Below are 20,320 nucleotides of genomic sequence, written 5' to 3'. Positions count from 1 at the left end.
TTGCCCTATATGATTAGATCTGTCAGTATATTTTATCTTTTACTTGAAGTTGCCTTTACATAAAATTTAGAAAACAATTTGCTTTCTATTGATCTGAAATTAGCCCAGGTGAAAGAAATGAAAATAATTCAGTTAATCAAGTATGACTTATTATATAAAATAGATATCCCTAGGACATTGGGGATTTCCCTTCCCTGAGTAGCCTTTAGCCAGAGCTGAAATAGCATCTGTAATTATATGGTACAAGCATATTACATGTAAATGTGAATAAATAATCATAAGCTAAACAAGCTTCCCAGTAAAGATAAGGCTAGAAATAATTTTACTGAAAATGATTTGGTTAAACTTTTTGAAACCATATATGTAGCCTCATGACCTTAATAATATAAAATCATTTAATTTCTCATTGTGATAATTTTTAAATATATTGAATTCCTTTTTTCCTTTATTCTTTCCTAGTGTGCACTGGTATATGAATGTACAGCCCCAGAAAGTGTGAATGGAAAAGATAACTTACCTTTTTTGAATTCAGGTATGTAAGTCAGTTTTGGATATTAAAATTAATGTCATGTGAACATAAATTTTAATTTTCTATGAGCTCAACACCAAACTTGGACAGCATTCCTAGAGAATCTTTACTAAGCATTTAGTAAATGAACTGGTGAGTCCAGTAGAGCCAGCAGAAGGGGGGCAAATTGGACAATTCTGTAGGAAAGATATATAAACACCTTAGCCAGATGGCTGAATGATTAAATTCCTTTTGGTTATTGAACTGAATATTATCTGAAACAAAAAAAAACCTAAAGGAAATCATAGCAAGCTTTGTAGATTACTAAATTACTATTTGTGATGTACAAATTGTAATCAGGTAAAGGAAACAGACATGTAATTGCTGGGAGCAGCTGTGCTCTGCAATGTAAGTCACTTACTCAGAGGAGTGGAAGGTCAGGGGTTATTGCTTTTCTCCTATCATAAACGTGACAATTTTGGCAATACAGTCCACTCTGTTCTGAAAATCCTAAATTTTTTTAGCCCAGGGAACTTTAAGGAACGCTCTGCACCTAGGATATTGGCTACTTTTTTTTTTTTTTTTGAGTTTTATGAAGGAGGATCAGATGAAATGAAAGGTAGTGTCATAAAGACTAGATTTAAAAAAAATTTTAAAATTGCAAACTAAGCAATAGCTATAAAATATCTCCATTCAAAATACAAAGTGCATTGTATAGATATAGAATATGTATGACTTTGGCCTGTGTGTACCTTTCTCTTTTATTCTATTTGTCTATCTATCTATCTAAACTCAGCAGCTTTGTCACGGATCCATTAAATTCCCATGTGGTATTGCTTTGTTGAATCTGTAGGCAAAGGGAGCTATTGACATTCTTCCCAAGGCTTTGTACTAATGTATTATATGGAACTTGCCAGTGTAGAGTGAGTTGTGAAGTACTTATTGACTGAGTGGGAGAGAATGCCATGTTTCATAGCAGCTGTTCATGCTTCTATTTATATCTCTAGAGGCTTTCATTTATAATTCAAGAAACTCACTTATCTGTTGTAAAAAGCAAAAGCTCTTTGCCCTAAGGTCTTATCCTTTTCATGGCCTGTTTACCTTGCAAGTTGAATGTGTGTGTTGGGAATCTGGAGGATTGAGGGCACAGAAGGAGCAGTGGGGGCAGAATTTTCAATTCCGTAAGGAAGATCTACAAGTTTCTTAACTGTATGGGAAACAAGCAGGACCCTAAGAAGACCCAATGAGTATTAGATATGGGATGCTCTTATTTAGTTTGACTTCCTAATTATATAACTCATAAGATAAAGTTGCTAAAAGAAGAGATATAACTAATTATTGGCTTATTCATTTATGTAAAGTGGTAGTAAGAAAGCTTAACTCTTATGCTAGGTCTTGAGGAGCAGAGGAAGTTAATTTTGAATGTAGAGCAGTGTAGCTGGTAAGGTCTCTCACAGGTCTGAGGAGTTGGCTGTTCTTGCTAAGTCACATCAACCAAGGCACCCTGTCTGCATCTGAACAATAGATGGCCTCTTGTGGTGTTCAATCAGAGCACAGACCAGACTCTCCAAAGATCCAGTGTCAAAGCCCAGACTTGCCAGTAAGTAGAGTGAGCTTGGTTTTGCATTTCAATGGTGAAATTGATCTGTACAGTCTTTGACTTCCCTTTTGGCTCTCAAATGTTTGAAGTGAGTGTAACAGAGTTTAGTTTTTCCTGTTTTCTTTCTTTTTAAAAAAAATATCATAAATATATTCATTTAAATTAGTTTAGCATGATACCATATACAAATTCTTTGTCATTTACAGGTTTATTTTTTTCTTTTGTCTCAGAAGTTATCATTTATGGAGATAAAACAAAACTTTTCTCAAGAAGACACATCTCTCTAGATTTTTTACTTTTCCATTGTTTTTGGTATAACTCTAAATAGTATTGCACTTATTACAATGCCAAGTCAGAGGAACTAATGTTCCTTGTCACAAAGATTCCTACCGTTGTTGCATTTTGAGAAATTTCTCCCTGTCAGCAAGCATTTGTTCTGACACGGTGCTTTCCTTTCTTGAATTCCGTACTTCTTGGATCATAAAATTATTCTTTGTATTCTTTAAAGACCATTTTCATGGCATTCATTAAGGTATATGCTGTCCTTCAATTTCTGAGAGAGCATATCCAACTTTGGTGATTTCCACCCTTCTCAAAGAAGGGAAAAGGCTAAGGGGAATTCCTTGGTGAGAGAGAAGGGGGAAAAATCTCAACTCAGTGTCCCAGTTTCCATGCAAGTCACAGGAACTTGAAATCCATGATGAAAAGCATTTTTTTTTTTTTGCAGTCTTAGGATTTTATTTTTTTAATTTTTTTTATTCATTTATTCATATGTGTATACATTGTTTGGGCTATCTCTCCCCCGATTCCCCTTCTCCTCCCACCCCCTCACTTCCAGGCAGAACCTGTTCTGTCCTCTTCTCCAATTTTGTTGAAGAGAAAACATAAGGGATAATGAGAAAGACAGAGCGTTTTGCTAGTTTGAGATAAAGATAGCTATATACAAAGATTCCTAGCATTGCTTCCATGCACATGTGCATTACAACCCACATTGGTTCATCTCTACCAGACCTCTTCACTACTTCTCAGTCACCTTCCTCTGTCGGTTTAAGATTACTATATTTGCTCCTCTACAGTGAGCACATCAAACACTTTCAAGTTTTAGGTTTTCTTCTCTTTCCCTATTCCTCCTGTACACACCCTCCCCTTAGTGTGTGACCCATGTCCAATAATGTTAATACATTTGTTTTGGGTCTATAATCCTCATATGAGGGAGAACATATGATTTTTGTCCTTCTTAGCCTGGCTAACTTCGTTTAAGATGATGTTCTCCAGTTCCATCCATTTACTTGCAAATGACAAAATTTCATTCTTCTTTGTGGCTGAAACCATTTGTTGGTTGTGGGGCATCTTGGCTGTTTCCAAAGCTTGGCTATTGTGAAGAGTGCTTCAATAAACATGGGTGGGCAGGTGCCTATGGAACAACCTGAGTTGCTTTCCTTTGGCTATATCCCTAGGAGTGGTATTGCTGGATCATATGAGAGATCTATGTTTAATGTTTTAAAAAAGCCTCCATATTGTTTTCCAAAGTGGTTGTACTAGCTTACACTCCCACCAGCAGTGTACGAAGGTTCCTTTTCCATCTTGAGAGGTTTCACAAAAGTCAAAATTCACAAGTGGAAAATTAGCAAGGATTTATTTAGCAAAACAGGAGAAAGTAGGGAGAAAAGGAGACGGGAAGAAGCACCCTTTGCTTCACAAGCAGGGGCTGGGAGCAGAGACACTCTGTCAGAGCCAGCAGTGGGACTTTGCCTCAGTTCCTTGGAGCTTTTCTCACAAGGACCTTGCCTATGTGAGTTAGTATCTGGCCTTGTGAGAAAGCCAGACGTCCAGAAAAACAGTATTCAAGGTTCCCAGATGGCTTCGTGTCCTTCAGATGTAAATAAGAAAGTTACGCTGAACGTGTGTTTCTTCTGCTTCTCTGTTCTTATTTTAAAGGAGACATAAGAAAGAGTTAATTTTAACTGTGCTTCCCTGTGCTAATGTAACCTTGACACCTAATACTTGGCATGCTTTTTCTGACCAAATGCTCTCTGTGTAAAAGGAGTTTATAAAAGCAGTAGTATGCTTCATTAAAGTGGTTATTGAGCAGGATTCAGTAGACCCCTCATTTTTTACGGCTCCAGTCACCCATGTCCTGCTGGTAAATGGCTAACACGCTCAAGAACATCTGTTTTTGCCCTGGACATACTTGTGTTTCCTGAGCTAGGGGACTCAGAGTGACCATTCCTCTATCAGCCCCTCATCATTTGGCTGTTTCCAGGCATGGAGACAAGTGGGTTTAGTTGGGTCCATTACCCTAAACATGGCTAAGACAGAACTTATTTTTACACAAAACATGGAGACAAGGAGCCTAGGCCTACCCAAAACATAGGGTCAATCGGTATAACATGTAGGGTTCCTTCCTGGTCAGATAATCCATTCATCAGTCCTTTGATTCACTGTCTCCCTACATGTTTAGGAGTTTGCAGTTTAACATCTAAAATAAAAGGCAGACATGCTTTTATTCTGTGTCTTTTAATTCAAGGAGATTTAATATATTTACTACCTAAAAGGAGAGCAGTGGTAGGAAAGCTTGCTGGCTTAGTGATTTTTTAGCCTTTACTCTTTGATTCTGTTTTAATTCCTGAATTTGGCCTTTTTAGTTTTAGTTTCTTTTATTTTGTATTACTTTTAATTTCTCTGTCACCTGATCTACCTATCTTGTCTCACCGTAACTATGTAGGATACAATGTTACCATTCATAAATACATAGGTGCAGTTTACCATCCTATTAAGAGGATTTATTAGTGCATTGCTTATGACTTTACAAATGAGCCACACCTTTCCTCAAAATTGGCCTCTATATTTCTGATTCTTTCTTCTTAAAATTAGGTTAAACCATCTATGACTGTTGCTTCATAGAAGATATTACATTGTCAGGTACTACAGACAGAACATTGCTTCTTTCTTTTCATATTTAAAAAAATATTGTATACATTTTATTTTAATAAGCACTGGACCCTTAAATCTTACAAGTTGAATTTCACAGTATTTAATGTGCATACTTTTCATTGTCCTAATAAAAATTTTCTGTCATTTAGAACTTGATTAATAATTTATTGGTAAAATAAAAAAATCATTTAGAAATAATTGTTTGGGTCTCTGATGAATGTACACCTTTGAGGTTTCAAGAGAACCAGACAAGACAGCCAATTCTTCCATATGGCCTTTTAGATGAAAGTGATTCCTAACCCTAAACACTCAGCCACATATCTGGGGCTTTCCTTGTTAAATGTCACGGGGAATGGTCTGCAAACATAGAGGGACTTGAAAGGCTGTCAAATGCCTAACAGCATGTGTTCTTACCTTATCTTATGCTTCTGGTAACAGACATCTGCTCTTTATTCTTTCTAGGAGAAAGATGTTTAAATTTAATCACTTAAGTTTGGAGTAAAATAATTAATTTTCCTCAAAAAAATCCTATGAAATTCTCATTCTTAATTTTTTTCCTTTTTATATATTAGAAGACACTTTAATTGCCTTTCACAATACTGCACAACTGATTCAAATATTAGGATAATATTCGCCTCACTAATGCCTTTATTGACTTTGAAATTGTCAAAAATACTCCTTTTCAGGCTGAGTATAGTGGTTCAAACCTATAATCTCTGCTATTTAGAAGCTGAAATTAGCAGTCTCACAGTTTAAGGTCAGCCTGGACAGAAAACAAAGTTAGCAGAAGCATATCTCAATAAATGAACTGAGCATGGTGGCACATGCTATGATGTTCTAGCTACACAGGAGGTGTAGGAGTATTGGGGTGTGTGGCCAGCCCCAGGCAATAGGATAAGACTCTATACAAAAAATAAATAGAGCAAAAATAGCCTGGAGGTGTGATTCCAGAGGTAAAGCACCTGCCTAGCAAGCCTAAGGCCCTGAGTTCAAACCATAATGATAGTAATTATTATTATTTCTTTCTATATTCATTTTGAGTCTTGATGAATTATAATTGAAAAAGTAAACTCCTGGGTTTCCCCTTTTTGTCTTCGCATTCATGTGGTACTAAATGTACTATCTTGTCAAATGTCAGGTGGACAATATTTTATATTAACAGAGATATCATTTCTCCATACTTGGTTTAAACAGTTTTCACTTTGGTGTCTATAACTCTGGTTATAAACTTTGGGGCCATTTTGGTCTATAACATTAACCCTTATTTCTTTTTACTTCCTGATTTCTTTGCCTTTCACAGTTTCAATAAAAGTGATGCAATCCATTCACCTTGCTGTTTTGGAATTTCCAAATATATTCATTGCTGTGTACTGATATATTTAGGATATTAATTAGCTTCAGATGGAAGAGTGAATTTCACTAATAATCAATGGAACCATCTTGGGGATGGGTATAAGTGCTTCAACTCCTTTTCTATTCTAGTCATCATCTCTCTTGCCCCCTCAAGTAAACTAAGAATAAGACAATCATATGGCAAAAGCTTAACATTCTATGGGGGAATGTCAGGAAGACTTTCATCCATCCTTCTTTTATCCTGAGGTTGTGCACATCCGTGAAGTGGAGCTTTTAATGATGTCCTTCCCTTTTGCCTTCCCACCTCTTAGTTTACGCTACTCTTGGTATTGTCACCATTCACTTCATGGAGAAAATAGTGATGGGAAACATCTGAGTTGCAAAGTCTAAGCTCATTTCTGTTGAACGTTTGCACTTACTGGCATTGTCAGGTGGAGGCCCCCAAACAGCTGTGCAGGTCCAATCCCTCTCAAATAGACTCACATTCTTGTGGGTGACATGGAACAGAGTATTAATCAGTGTTTTGTTTCTACAAAAATAACAGAAGCAAGTAACTTAGAAAGATTTATTTTGCCTCACAGTTTTGGAGATTCCAGTCCAAAGCCAAGGGCTCCATTTGCTCTGGTCCTCTGGCAAGGATGGTGCATTATAGCTGGATGATGTGGTAGGACAAACTCCTCACCTCATGAGCCAGGAAGCAAAGAGAGAGAGAGAGGATGAGAAAAGGCAGGGTCCCCTGTTCCCGTGAAAGGTATGACTCCAGGGACCTAAGGACCTTCCATTAGGTCACATTTCCTAAAGTTTCCATCCAATCCCAATAGTGCACCTTGACGTCCAAACCTTTAACTTGCAGACATTTGGAAGATATCTAACATTTAAACTATAACAGACAGTAAACTGACAACTAGAGCACAGTTAGTGTACCAGGAACCATGGTAGATGTAGTGTGCAGTAAAAATAAGAGGCATCTGTTGGAGGCTAAGGAAGGCTTCCAGAAGGAGGTGCTAGCTGAACTGATTTTATAGGATGATTACTTATAATCATTATAAGGAAAAAAAGGGGACGAAAGGAGATTCCTTTGAGGCAGAGGGAATGCCTTGATCATTTTGGCAAACAAGTTTACCACTCTAGGTTTCTTAGCATGAAATATGAGCCAGCATCTAGCTTTTCTAGTTATGTCCTTACTAACTGAAACAATGAACAGAGCTGAAACACACCCTTTTTCTGACCACCCAAGATCTAAAGCCATTTTATATACTAAATTCACCAAGTGTTACCATGGGAGACAAATATTACTTTGATGATTTGTTATGGCCTCTATTAGAGTTTTTTCTCATTCTTGGCCTTAAATTGAAGATGGAATACCAAGAGCTTTTGGGTTTGGCAGGATGAGAGAGGCAGTATTAGGTCCAGTTCAGCTTAGAGCCCTATTTCTACTCTAGTTTTTGTTTTTGACTGAAAAACAGTAACACAATCTAGATTTCATAACATAAATACTGAAATGTCACTAAATTGTTTTGAGAGTTTAATGTTTGAACATTTTGTTTCATTATGTGTTAAAGAGCTGTCTCTGTTATGTTTTCTAAGGTACTCACACATTTTACTTCCCTCTCTTATAGCCAACTCAGGATGGTATTTCTGTTATCTCTGTTTAGTTTTTAAAGTTCTTGCCCAACTTTTATGTATAGAAATCTAAGGTTATTTTCTTGAAGAAATAAGGGTGCATCAGTATCTCACTGTATTACAAAGACTTATCCTAAATAATATAATGTAGCATTTACAGGACAGTATGTTCAGATGCAGCTGAATAATTAAACAACGGTGTAATTAAAACTATAGAATGAATAGATTTTACACAAGAATCTGCAGAGCATTAAAATAGCAATTTTGTAAGGCCTAAAGCCAAGAAAGTCAGATTCCTCTTAAATATGTAACTTCTACTATGTCCTGAAAGCAAGGAAGTGTGTAAGGATAACCACAGATGAACTTCCTGTGAAGAAGTGTGTAAAAGAGCCTGATGAAATACCGTTTGATGATCCCTTGAACTCTGAGTCTTATTTCCAAAGTTCAGTGTGTAATCAACCCACTGATTTCCCTTGCACTCTTTTATTTACAGAATCAGAAAAGAGAAAAACATCCCTGTGATATCTCTGGTTTATCTTTTCTGCCTGGGGTTGCTTGAGCCACATTCTTTCTATGTGTTACTGTGTTGGTTTGTTGAACATTTTCTTGGCATCTTTGTTTGCATTGAATTATTCAGAATCACTGCAGTTTGGATTTCACATTTGCTGAATCCCTTGGAAAAGCAGGTGGCATGCTACCTTGATAAACATTACTGTTACAGAGTCTGGGAGAAGTGATAGACATTTGAGTAAGGCTGCCATTTTGGAGGAACATAATTCTGTCATTTACTTTCTGTTCTGTGTTCATCTCAAGAGATAGCCCTCGGGAGAAATGTGTCAATCAAGATCTGGACCAGCTTAGAACTTTACTGTCATTAACTTATCACAAGACCATGGAGTGGTCCAAAATGCCTTAAGGACTCAAAATACCTCTTGGTGGAATCTGTCACGTGATTTTTTTGGCAAATGTTTTGGCAAAAGTATTGTAAGGATGGAGAAGAGAATACACACAAGGCTGTATTGACAAAAGTCACGTTACATAGTTATTGCTGAGTGGATAGGCCTGTTTTGTGGTCAGAAAAGCATAAATTCTTGGCACAGTGGAGAGTCGGGGCTGAAAGTTATTCACGTGGTCATGTGCTCATTTCCACAACAGGAGTGTGTGTGCGGAATTGTTGAAAGTGTATCTCTGCTATAAAGTAGAAACATTAAGACAAGTTGGTAAGATTCGTCACTTGTGGCCCCTTCTTCAATATTTGATGCATGAATACCACACCTTTCTTTAATGTGACAATGAATAAACATTTCCCCCCATCAGCACAGCAAGAATTTTGAGTTGAGATCACCTTATCTGGTATTCTTGTAAGCAGTGCAACAAATTTGCATGGTTATTAGCAGTCAGATCACATTTTTAAAAGATCATCCACCTTTTTAGAGTATTTTATGTTACATAGTAGGTGCCCTACCTCAGACAAAGTAGATATTCAATAAAGGATGCCACTGGGTCAAATTAAGTTGCTAAGTGGGTTCCACTATGTGTTAGTCGGCTTTTCATCTCTGTGACAAAATAAGAGAAAGTCATCTTAAAGGAGAAGAGGTTTATTTTTTGGTCATTACTTCAAAGGCTTCAGTTCATGGTCAGTTAGGCTCCATTGTTTGGTAAGACAGAACATCATGGCAGGAATCGAATGGTGTTGAGTGCAAAGGGACTCAACTCATGGAGGCCAGGAAGGAGAGAGAGAATGAGGGAGAGAGAGAGAGAGAGAGAGAGAGAGAGAGATCTCCTTTAGTGGCACATCTTTAATAACCTTCCACTAAGCCCCACCTCTCCTAAAGGTTCTGCCATCTCTCAACAGTGCCACAGGCTGGGACTAAGCGCTTGGAACATAAATCTTTGGGGGACATTTCAGATGCAAGCTATAACATCATAACTGCATTCAGACATTGATAAATATACATAATTTATTACTAATATTAGAGACCTATGAATCACAAAAGATCAGAACCCATAAGGTGAAAGGTGAGAAACATTAATGGGAATTTTTTTAGGTGATTAATTTGTCAGTTTTTTATATTTTTACTTCAAAAACAGCAGCATTCATTCCCATAGTGTCTTTGGATGATGTGTATCTAGTGGTCAGAGGAGAGTTCTAGAGCTTATTAATCAGACTGCCCTTGATTTCTGCTTAAGCTTTTCAATAAACGTCTATACTTAGAACACAGAATGAGGATTAAAATGAAACAAAAGACATGAAAAACTGAAGGACTTGTTTGGGCTTCAATAGAGAAAATAATTTTATATTTTCTGACATGATTTGAAATATAAATTTTCTAAAAAATTAATTATTGATCTATAAAAGGTGAACAAAATCCAAGGATTCTTCTTATCCATTTGAGAGATGCAAAGATTCTTTGTAATTGTGAAAAAGAGTTAATGCATAGCAATCTAGTGAGTGTAGGTATGCCAAGTAACTGAATACTTGCAAATGTTATTACGGAATAATTTGGACATTCCAGGATTGAGGCTTTGTCTTACCATAAAAGGATGCATTTATCTGTGACAGCATCCCTGGGTCCTGGGCAGGGATTGGTGGAGCAGGTCTGCTTTTTCTTGGTGTGATTATTAGTGACTCCATCAGATGCCAAAGTAGCTCTGTTAATGTCATTTAAAGTGGAAAGCCCTTCACAGATCTGACTCCACAACTCTAGATGGTGCTTAAACTACATCCCATTCCAGATCACTGGTGCCTCCCATAGAAGGCCTCAGTCATCAGTTCCCTGACTGTTCATTCCCTTCCTGTAAACCCAGTTCTCACTCATGTCAGTTCCTTAAGATGTTATTTGTTTCCAACAGTTTCACATGCTCTTTGCTCTGCTAGTTTTCCAAATTAGCCTTTTTCCTTGTTCCTATAATGATAAAAATAAAACAGATTCATTCACATTCTTAACTATGTTGTATGCATTGGAATTCATGAAGTCTCATTCTGTATGATATTGAATTCAATACATTCTTTCTTGTCTAACTCTAGAGATATGCTAATAAAAGTAGTAATAAATTTCTTATATCTTTGAAACATTGTCACTTTAAAAATGAATGAAATCATAGTTTCTTTCATTGGCTGGCTATAAGCTCTTACATTTCTTTCAAAAGAAAGTGATAAATATAATGAACTCTTACATACATTTGTGGTGTAATCTAATTGATAAATTTTAAAAGATCATGAATATATTCAAAAGATAATCTCTTTGGGCATACAGTTCTAGATTTTAAAATGTTTTCTCTCAACATACTAAAAATATTTTACCTTCTGTTAAGCCTTCTGTTGGTTCTAGTAATCCCTCTAATTATTAATAGGAGTATGTAAACATTCTAGATGATCTAAATCTAGTGGTTAAAGAATGATGTACTCTTTATACAAGAATGGATGTAGAATTTTAAAATCTATTGAAACCACCATAAGAAAAGAACCAAGGTAGAAAGAAGAAAAATAGAGAAGATGAACCAATTTGGGCTGTAATCCTGCCTGGGAGGGGGGGATTGGTACCACCGGAAGGGGTGAAACGGTGGGGAAAGGGTGTGGGAGGGTGAATATGGTACAAATACTGTGTACACATGTATGTAAATGGAAAAATGAGACCTGCTGAGTCTCTTCCAGGAATGGGAGGAGAAAAGGGAGGAGAATGGTGGAGGGGGTGAATTCAAGTATGATATATTTGATATATTGTAGGAACTTTTGTAAATGTCACAATGTACCCCCACTAGCACAACAATTAAAACAAAGAATCAAGTTTTCTGAGATGTTTGAAACCAATTTTGATAATAATAATGTTCAGAGTTTACCCTAGGGTATAGATGGTTACAGAAGAGTGGATGAATACATTGTCATTTTAATGTTCAGAAAGTTATATTATGTTTACCAAATAGTAAATAAGATATGGCTATCTTACAGAACCCTAAAATTTTGAAAGGTGTTTTTCCCTGTATATTTGGGTGACTTGGCTTATGTGCCCACCTCAGTATTATTTAACCCTTATATCGACTTCAATATTAACTGTTATTTTTAACCAGTTTTACTGGCAAACTGGAACAAACTAACAATAAACCCTTGACTTGCCCATTAAGCTTTGATGCATAAGTTTGACCAAAACATTCATTGCCCAACAGCAATGGAATCATTTGCCCTGAGGTACATGACTTGGAAGTGTGGTATGAGTGCTGGCTACAGGAAGAAGCCTGAAGAGTTTTTGTTTATTTGTTTTTGTTTTGATGGTGGTACTGGAGTTTGGACTCAGGGCCTTGTGCTTCCTAGGCAAGAGCTCTACAATTTGAGTCATGCCTCCAGTACTTTTTGACTTTCAGGTTATTTTTCAGATATTTTCAGGTTATTTTCTCATTCTGTTTTCCTGAGTTGGACTTAGGCCACGATCTTACTGCCTACCATTCTTAGGGTCTTTTTTGCTAACTTTTCCCCCCAACAGGCCTGGTACCATGACCCACCCAGTCTCTGCTTCCTGAGAATCTGTCAAAATTACCTTAATATCTGACCCTACACTCACTTCTTGAATCTTCAAAAATCTTGGATTACATGAGCTTGTTACCCTCATCTAATTACCACACCCATACCTTAAATAGATTTTCTTCACAATCTCCCTGACTTGCTTCTGATAAGATGTAGCTTCAGGAAAGTATGTTATTGATTCATTGACGATATGAACAACATTTAAATTTTAATAGATCTTAAGCCAAAGAATGAATGTTTGTAACACATAAGAAACTTCTGTAATAATATATTCACTGTTACCTATTATACAGGTAGGTAAAGTTGACCGAGAGTGATGACAAGAAATTCATAAGTATAATTAAAAGTGTGCATGATGTATATATGCTTATACTTTCATCTATATTTCTTTTTCTTTCACTTTAATAAAACATGTACCGCATTTTTACATGTTTTACATTTGTGGTACATATGTTTTATTTAATTTAAGAATTTCAGCAATCAATAGGTAGGAAGTTAAAGACAACACTAGCTACATTTGTGAATTACAGTTCATTGTATACTTTCTTAAGCTTAACAAAAACTGCAAGCTCTAAAAGCTACCGAAAAAAATGTTAAAATAAAATTTTCAGGAATTTTAATACGCTAATAGATTCTGATAAAAAGTAAATTTTTCATCAAATAAATAATTTGATGTTTAATGGCTTTGTTAACTAAGCTTCACCTGACAGTGTGTATTTGTTTATGATTTAACAATAGCCTGTTTACTTTTTCTTTCTTCCCAGTGTTAAAGAATCCAGTGTATAAATTATATAGATTTCCCACGGCTGACAACAAGTGGATGCAGGTCCGGGAGCAGATGTCGGAAAGCATACTTTCTTTCCATATTCCTAAGGAATTGATTTCCCTTCACATAAAAGAAGATTTGTGCAGGTAAGAGGAAATAATTCATCATTGTCTCTCACATTATTTATTTCTTCATGTCATTTCTTTTGTTATTTTTAGTGAACAAATTTATATATTGCATACATTTATCATGCACACATGTTCTGAAATAGTCATATTGTGGAAGATCTATATTGGGTGTTAACATAGACCTTATTTCACGTACTTACTAGTTACCTACTTTTCTCAGAAAACATTTTCATCAGGTTTGATGTTAACATTAAAATCGAGACATCCACTTTCCCTGTGGTAGTAACTAGCCCAATGTGGCTATTGATTGGTGGAAATAAGACTAGTGTAAATTAAGGTGTTCTGTAACTGTATAATATACACAGAATCTTAGTGCACATTTGCACACATGATTTAATAATGAAATGTTAACATTGCAAAGATATTGGGGTTAAATAAAATACAGTACTGAAGTTAATGTTAACTACCTTTTTAAGTTTTAATTTTAGTATGGCTAATAGAAACTTTCAAATTATATAGGTGATTCTCTTTTGTGGCTTAAGATGTATTTCTTGTGGACAGCTTGGAACTGAGCCAATAACTTGAGCTTTGTCCGGTACTAATTCTTGTGTCTTTACCATTTGTGCTTATGATTACTGTTTCTTTAGCCTATTTGAATTAGAGAGGAGTAGTGCTCACCTTCAGACTACTCATTTGTAGCAAGGCTTTCAAATATTTGTTGTTCTAAAAATGATTTAAGCTAACTGATAAAATATGTTATGCTAATTGACAGTATTGTTGTTCAACAAAATTAAATCAGTTGCTCTAATAATGCAGAAGGATTTGAGAGCTTATTACTTGATAAGAATATCTCTGAACCATAACTAATTAAATAATTTGTTTCTCTGCCATTTAAACAAACCTGTAATGTTTTAAAATGTTAAAACACTGTATTATACAAAACACCTTCAAGGCCCTAAATCTCAAATAATTTGTGATTTTTTCATAGTTAGCATTCTGTAATTGCAGAACTCTATAGCAGAGAGTGAAATGACACACATTTAGATTTCTACATTTTGCTTACAGTGGCACACATAGTACTATTTTAATAGTAAACTATAAAGTAGACTTGAAAGTCCCCAGGGATTCCAAATTGGCCCATGTCATCAAGAGCACTGTGGACAGGACAAATCAAACCTACAAGGTATTGATGAAATTAGGATAGGAATAACTGCACAAATACACTATATCAAAGCAAGAAAAGGAAACAAACTAAGTTTTGGGGAAAAAAATTAGGCAGAGCATTGCATTATAAGAAACTGGTTTGGATCAATAAAGATTGAAAGGGAGACATGGAGTTGGATATTTAAGGTAGCAGAGTGAGAAAATTTGGCCCACAGAAATCAGACAGTGAAGTGGACTCAGGCCGAGAGAAGCTGTGCTATGTCCAGGAATCCACACAAGAGCCAGCTGCAAGAATAAATTAATGTAAGGCAAGATTATTCTGAAATGGATTTTAATATCTTCCCCTCCTGAAGGTGGTACTGTGAGGAAATGATGATCACATCAAATTCTCAAGATGGGTAAGCAGCCTCTATGTAAGAGGAGAGGGTCACAGAGTTGAAGAGTCATCCCCCAAAACATGGACGTGTTCTAGACCATTGGACATCAAAAACCACTCTTACTAGAGTTATGAGAATCACCATTTCTCAGAGTTGGAGAGAGAAGCTGGTTCTCAAAAGGGCTATGGGGCAAGGAATGGGTCAGCAGAAAAGTATAAGTTGAAAGTTCCAGGAAGGACCTAGCATAATTTGAGAAACACAGACAGGGAGTTGCTAGATAAAGCAGATATAAATTTAAAAAGTTAGGACTAAACCTTTACCTATAAATGGAATCTGAATAGGTGCATCTAACTTAGCCAGTCCCAGATTCCCACAAAATATCCATGAAGACACAGACAATGGAAAATTATGGCACTTCACAAGGCACTAAAATTTATTAACATAATAATATATTATTATACTATCTGCTATATTTAACATATCTAATTTTTAAGCTAACATTTTTTTGATTGAAAATCTGGCCATTCTTGCTGTTCAATTTTTAAAAATACAATAAACTAGTGAATTAGAGATAAAGTAAGGAAAAAAACCCATATTTCTGTCTCAATTTGTCCTTTATCGTTAGTTAAGAAATGTCCCAAAGACTTTTCAGCTGTGCTTCTGCAGTATGTCTAGAACTTTCGAGTCTGACACAGTGCTATCTCCAACCCCGACCTCTATTCCACTCCCACCAATATTGCTCTATCTCTGTCCAGTCACTAATAGAATATCCTCTGGAGACATAATGAGTAAGGAATAAAGAGATTACTGAGTATGGCAGTTTGCCGGCAGGGCCCTCTCTTTTGCTGTATCTTTTTTTCTTTAAATACACAAGTGTTGCCCACCTTCCCTGTGCTCTTATCTATCTCTTTTTATTCATATGGATTCTTAGCAAATTTTCACTAACACTTAAAAAGGTTGGTGGCACTTTGGGTGGAGACAAAGGAGCAGTGTCTCCAAATATGAAGTCCCTTGTCAGATACAGAGCTAAGAACTGGAGTTGTTTAGAGAAGAAAATTGTATTCAATCTTTTAAACCAAATTGTATAAAAACCTGATAGAGTCTAAAAACTTCCTAGGGATTGTGATGACCACCCTGTTCTATATAACTTTTACTCTCTCTAATACCTTTTCTATAAATCTCTCTTTGCAATGTTTTAAAATTTCAACAATGAACTTTTAAAACATTATAAAGAAAAGGAGAGAAAAACTCCTACCAAAAACTCAAAAGGGAAATATGAAAAAATCATAGACAAGGTGACTACTCATCTGAGTAGAATGTAAGACAGGACTCTTGTCAAACAGAATCAGCAATCCAGAAGAAAAGAACCAACTAAAGGGAAAAGGACAAAGAAAATGATAATGGAGAAATAATGAAATTTTAAAGTGCAGCAGCCAAATTAAACACATGAGCCAGCAGAAAAGATTTGATACTGAGCAATCATATCAGTAATGTGGAAGACAAATATGATAAGCTCTTCCTAAATGCTAAGCAAAGGTGGAAATGTGCAAAAGGATGACAGAGATGTTAGGTGTTTAGGGCAAAGAGCTAGAAACTGGTAAATAATTTTAAATATTCTTAGGAACAAATAGTGTGCTTAAAAGCAAGAAAACCACAGAAGAGTAGCTGACTCTACAGTTTTGTTTTTTCATTTTTCATGTGCTAATAGGAGGCTACCTTTATACTTCTCTGCAGAATTAAATGGCAGGAGACAATGGAAAAACATATGATGATTTTGAAGAGAAAAAGTCTGTAAATCCCCTGCTATTATTTAGAGCCAAGTTGTGATTTTTTTTAATTAATGAAGGTGATGAAAATGATATTTATATATTCAGGAACTCAGAAAATGTCACCCACAAAAACTTTCTTGGAAAACCTACTTGAAGATATATGTTATCCAAATGAGAAAATCATTTAAATGAAGAGATCTATTTATAATATATTATAATCTAATCTAATATAAAATTATATTATGATCTAAAATTAGTATATAACATAGCATAAGTAAATAGCATAGTATATAGCATAGCATAATTAAATTAAGAATGTAACTGTAAGTCCTTTATAAGTGGTTAAAACATTTTTCTTGGTGAAGTGGAATCTCCAGACTGATTAAGACTGTATTTTGAAAAACTTTTCTGTGTAACAACTCCATTACTTTTATTCAAAATCCAGAAAGGGTTTTACATGCTTTCTTTGCCCTCCATTCAACCTTACAGTTAGACAGACTCTCTTATGGACTTTGATGAAAAAGATACGTGCCACGGTGCCATTTTCTTGCATTCCTACAAAGAGTGCAAAACGCTTCATCTACATGCTCAGGAAAGGTCTCTGGGAGAATTATCAAACAAAACACCCTGCATGTTTTCTTCAGAAAAAAGAAGTTTCCTGAATAACTTTACATCGTGACCATTTATATTGCTAAGGAGCCTGTCTGTTTAACTATTTTCTTCTGAACATTTAAAGTAAATATTAACTAAATTGTATCATCACACTTTCAGTGAAGACTAATAAGCCAATGAGTAACATATGTAACCACCACTAAGTCTCTTCACTTTTTGTACTTTATGGTATCTCTGGGGAAATAGACAGATAGATAGACAGACCCAGAGATAAACTTAAAAAAAAAGAAAAGTCACGGGCTCAGTGGTAGTGTTTGCCTAGCATGCACAAAGCCCTGAGTTTAAACCTCAGCGCTGCAGAAAAGAAAAAATATCAGTAAATACTTTATGAATTCAGTCATGCCTTACATCAGCAGTCAAGAAAAATTGTTCTTAAAGGGATAGAATAAATTCTTTTGTCATTACAAGACAGCTTGTCTGTGTCTCTACTACATGGCTCTCTACCATTGTAGCATAAGAACAGCTGTAGATAACACTTGACTGAATAATGTATCTGTATTTTGACCAGACTTTATTTATAAAAGCAGAACATGACTCTCAGTTATCAAGATGATAAATTGGCAAGCACATTCAGTCCTTAAAATCTGTGAAGTCTGGAGTGGAAAAATCTTATACTTTCTTTTAGGATGAGTTGACTCTTTCAATATATCTATTTTCACCCTAATTTTGAACTTTTATGTCAACTAGTGACCAAACATCAATAGGTCTGAAGTTGGTGTATTGCCATCTTTCTATGGAGTATTAAACAATTATTTAATATTCTGTTGTATAACAGCCCCTATTTACGAAGGTGTGGAGATGGGATATTAAAAAGATTGCAAAGGTGGATAGTTGTTTCATTAACTCACAGATGTTTCTTAAAATTCGATTATAGATTTAATTGTGAAGGAAAATAGTTAAGAAAAAATAAAGAAATGTTAGACAAATATAATAAAACTGTATCTTAAAAGGAAGACGATTTTTAACTTAATAGGATTAATTCCTACTTATAACTTTCACACATCACATTTCATATTATCAGATAATATTTGTATGTAATATTTGGCATATACTCAACAGAGCAAGTTAATGTGGGTCTGTTTTCAGGGACCACGTGTGTGCACTTTTTGCTTATTTGCACAATGCATACATATGGTATAAAGGAGAAAACTTTATCTTTACAGCCAGCGCTGACTGAGTGTAAACATTGCTGGCAGCAACATAACGGCACAGCAGATACTTTCACATCACTCACGCACAGTATAGTCCTAGCCTACAGCAGCCATCCGAAAACACTCTTGCCATTAGTCTCACAGCTAGTGTGACATTTGGACTCACTGTGAACTACTTTTATTAAATTTGATATTGTATCTACACAGAGTCTTACGGCTGACAGAGTTTAAATCCTTTGGGAGTTCTCTCTGACTACCCTTCTGAGTTCAAGTTCAGATACATAACAGCTTTCAGGTTGGCGGTGAAGTGTTTTCATAACACTACACTTTGAATTTTGTGTATGGTTTAGGTCCAAAAAATTTGCAAGCAGAACGTCTTGGACATCATTCAAGGTGTGCTTACTGCTGTGAAGAAAGGCTTATATTGTGCTTAGTGATTTTTCTGATTGTTCCTGGAGGCACAGTTTAGAAATATATAAAATACATATTGAATTTTTGCCATGAAAATAATGCATGCCCACTCTAAAAGTCATAAAAATTCAGAAAATATGAAAAAGAAAAAGTAAAATCACTCTAAATTCCCTACCGAGAAGGAAACTTTTAAGGGTCTTTAGATTCTACATCTTTTTTCTATTTCAAAGTCTCACTCTGGCAGGTAGGACTTGGATTTCCATGACCTTCACTTGGCATCAAGTTTAATATTCCTTGCACATCTGAGTTGTATTTTAAACACACCTACAATTCCACTATGTGGTATTAAATAAAAATATAGTCTACTAGTCAATGAAAATATTTTGTCATGATTTTGCTCAATGTATTTTAAAAAAACAGCTAGAGGAAGGAGATAACAGATTGGCAATGTTTGTTTCTGGGTGGTGAATTGAGATTGGTAAATTTGTTCACAGCAATATAAAATTAATACACTAACTCTTGCAAGTAATAGAATACTGAGAGTTGCCAGTTCACAATAGCTTGGTTTCTTCTCGTTTAAAGAGCTTAACTTGAATCTAATTATCAAGTCTATTCAAAATTTAGCCCATTTAAAAAATTTTAGATGCTTTTGTCTTTTTACAAAAATAATCAATCCTTTGGAATTTCACTTCCCCCTGCCTTACCTAAGAAAATATGTAAGCAAATAATGGACTTATTGTGTGTACATTTCATCAGGGACAAAGGGAGTCTTGATTCTTTGTGGTATCCTTTGGATGCCTTTGGTTTCTATCATGGGATGACTGATAAAAAACACTGAAATGTCACAGACTCCATCTGGCCTTTTAAGTGATATCTTGGCCTAAAATTGGGGTGCACTAGCTCCCGATCTTGAAGTGTCAACCATTAGTAGTTCCTCGGTCCTGGTCGTACACTACCACCAAAAACATTGGCATTTGCAGCACTTCAACAAGCCCTAAATGGGCTGGATGAAGTTCTTTAGATTTTACACTGGCCATAGGAGAGGGAGGGCAATGTTTATCTACCCACCATCTTTCCACCATCAGTTCCCCAGCATGACTTACCTGCTGTGTTGAAGAAGCAACCATTGCCAAGGCGATAGTTCATGAAGGCTTGCATATGTACTGCCCTGCACATGTCATTGTGTAGCTTCAATTTCCCTGTATATTTTGAAGATGTTTCAGATTTTCATAAATGTTTTGCTAAAATACAGTTTGTAATAGTTATATCATCTTGTGCTGTAGAGTTCTATACCCAGTGAAGTGCATACAAAGTGTTGGTTAAATGTTTATTTACCTGTTGTTAT

General features: G+C 35.6%; 1 protein-coding gene across 8 annotated transcripts in view; it reads left to right on the top strand.

The window, feature by feature from the left end:
* Inpp4b (inositol polyphosphate-4-phosphatase type II B) overlaps positions 1-20,320 on the top strand; it is a 395,691-nt gene that overhangs the window by 153,302 nt on the left and 222,069 nt on the right. For all 8 annotated transcript variants that reach the window (XR_012435583.1, XM_074041203.1, XM_074041202.1 and 5 more), the window contains 2 exons: positions 460-532; positions 13,302-13,449. Coding sequence is in view for 7 of the 8 variants with exons in the window: in XM_074041203.1 (XP_073897304.1) it covers positions 460-532; positions 13,302-13,449 (221 nt within the window). In the remaining variant the exon portion in view is untranslated. The remainder of the gene's footprint in view (positions 1-459; positions 533-13,301; positions 13,450-20,320) is intronic.

Source organism: Castor canadensis, chromosome 9, assembly GCF_047511655.1.
Source record: "Castor canadensis chromosome 9, mCasCan1.hap1v2, whole genome shotgun sequence".
In the NCBI taxonomy this organism is placed as follows: Eukaryota; Metazoa; Chordata; class Mammalia; order Rodentia; family Castoridae; genus Castor; species Castor canadensis.
Note: the sequence above shows the minus strand (reverse complement) of the source record. Positions and strands in the feature narration are given on the sequence as shown.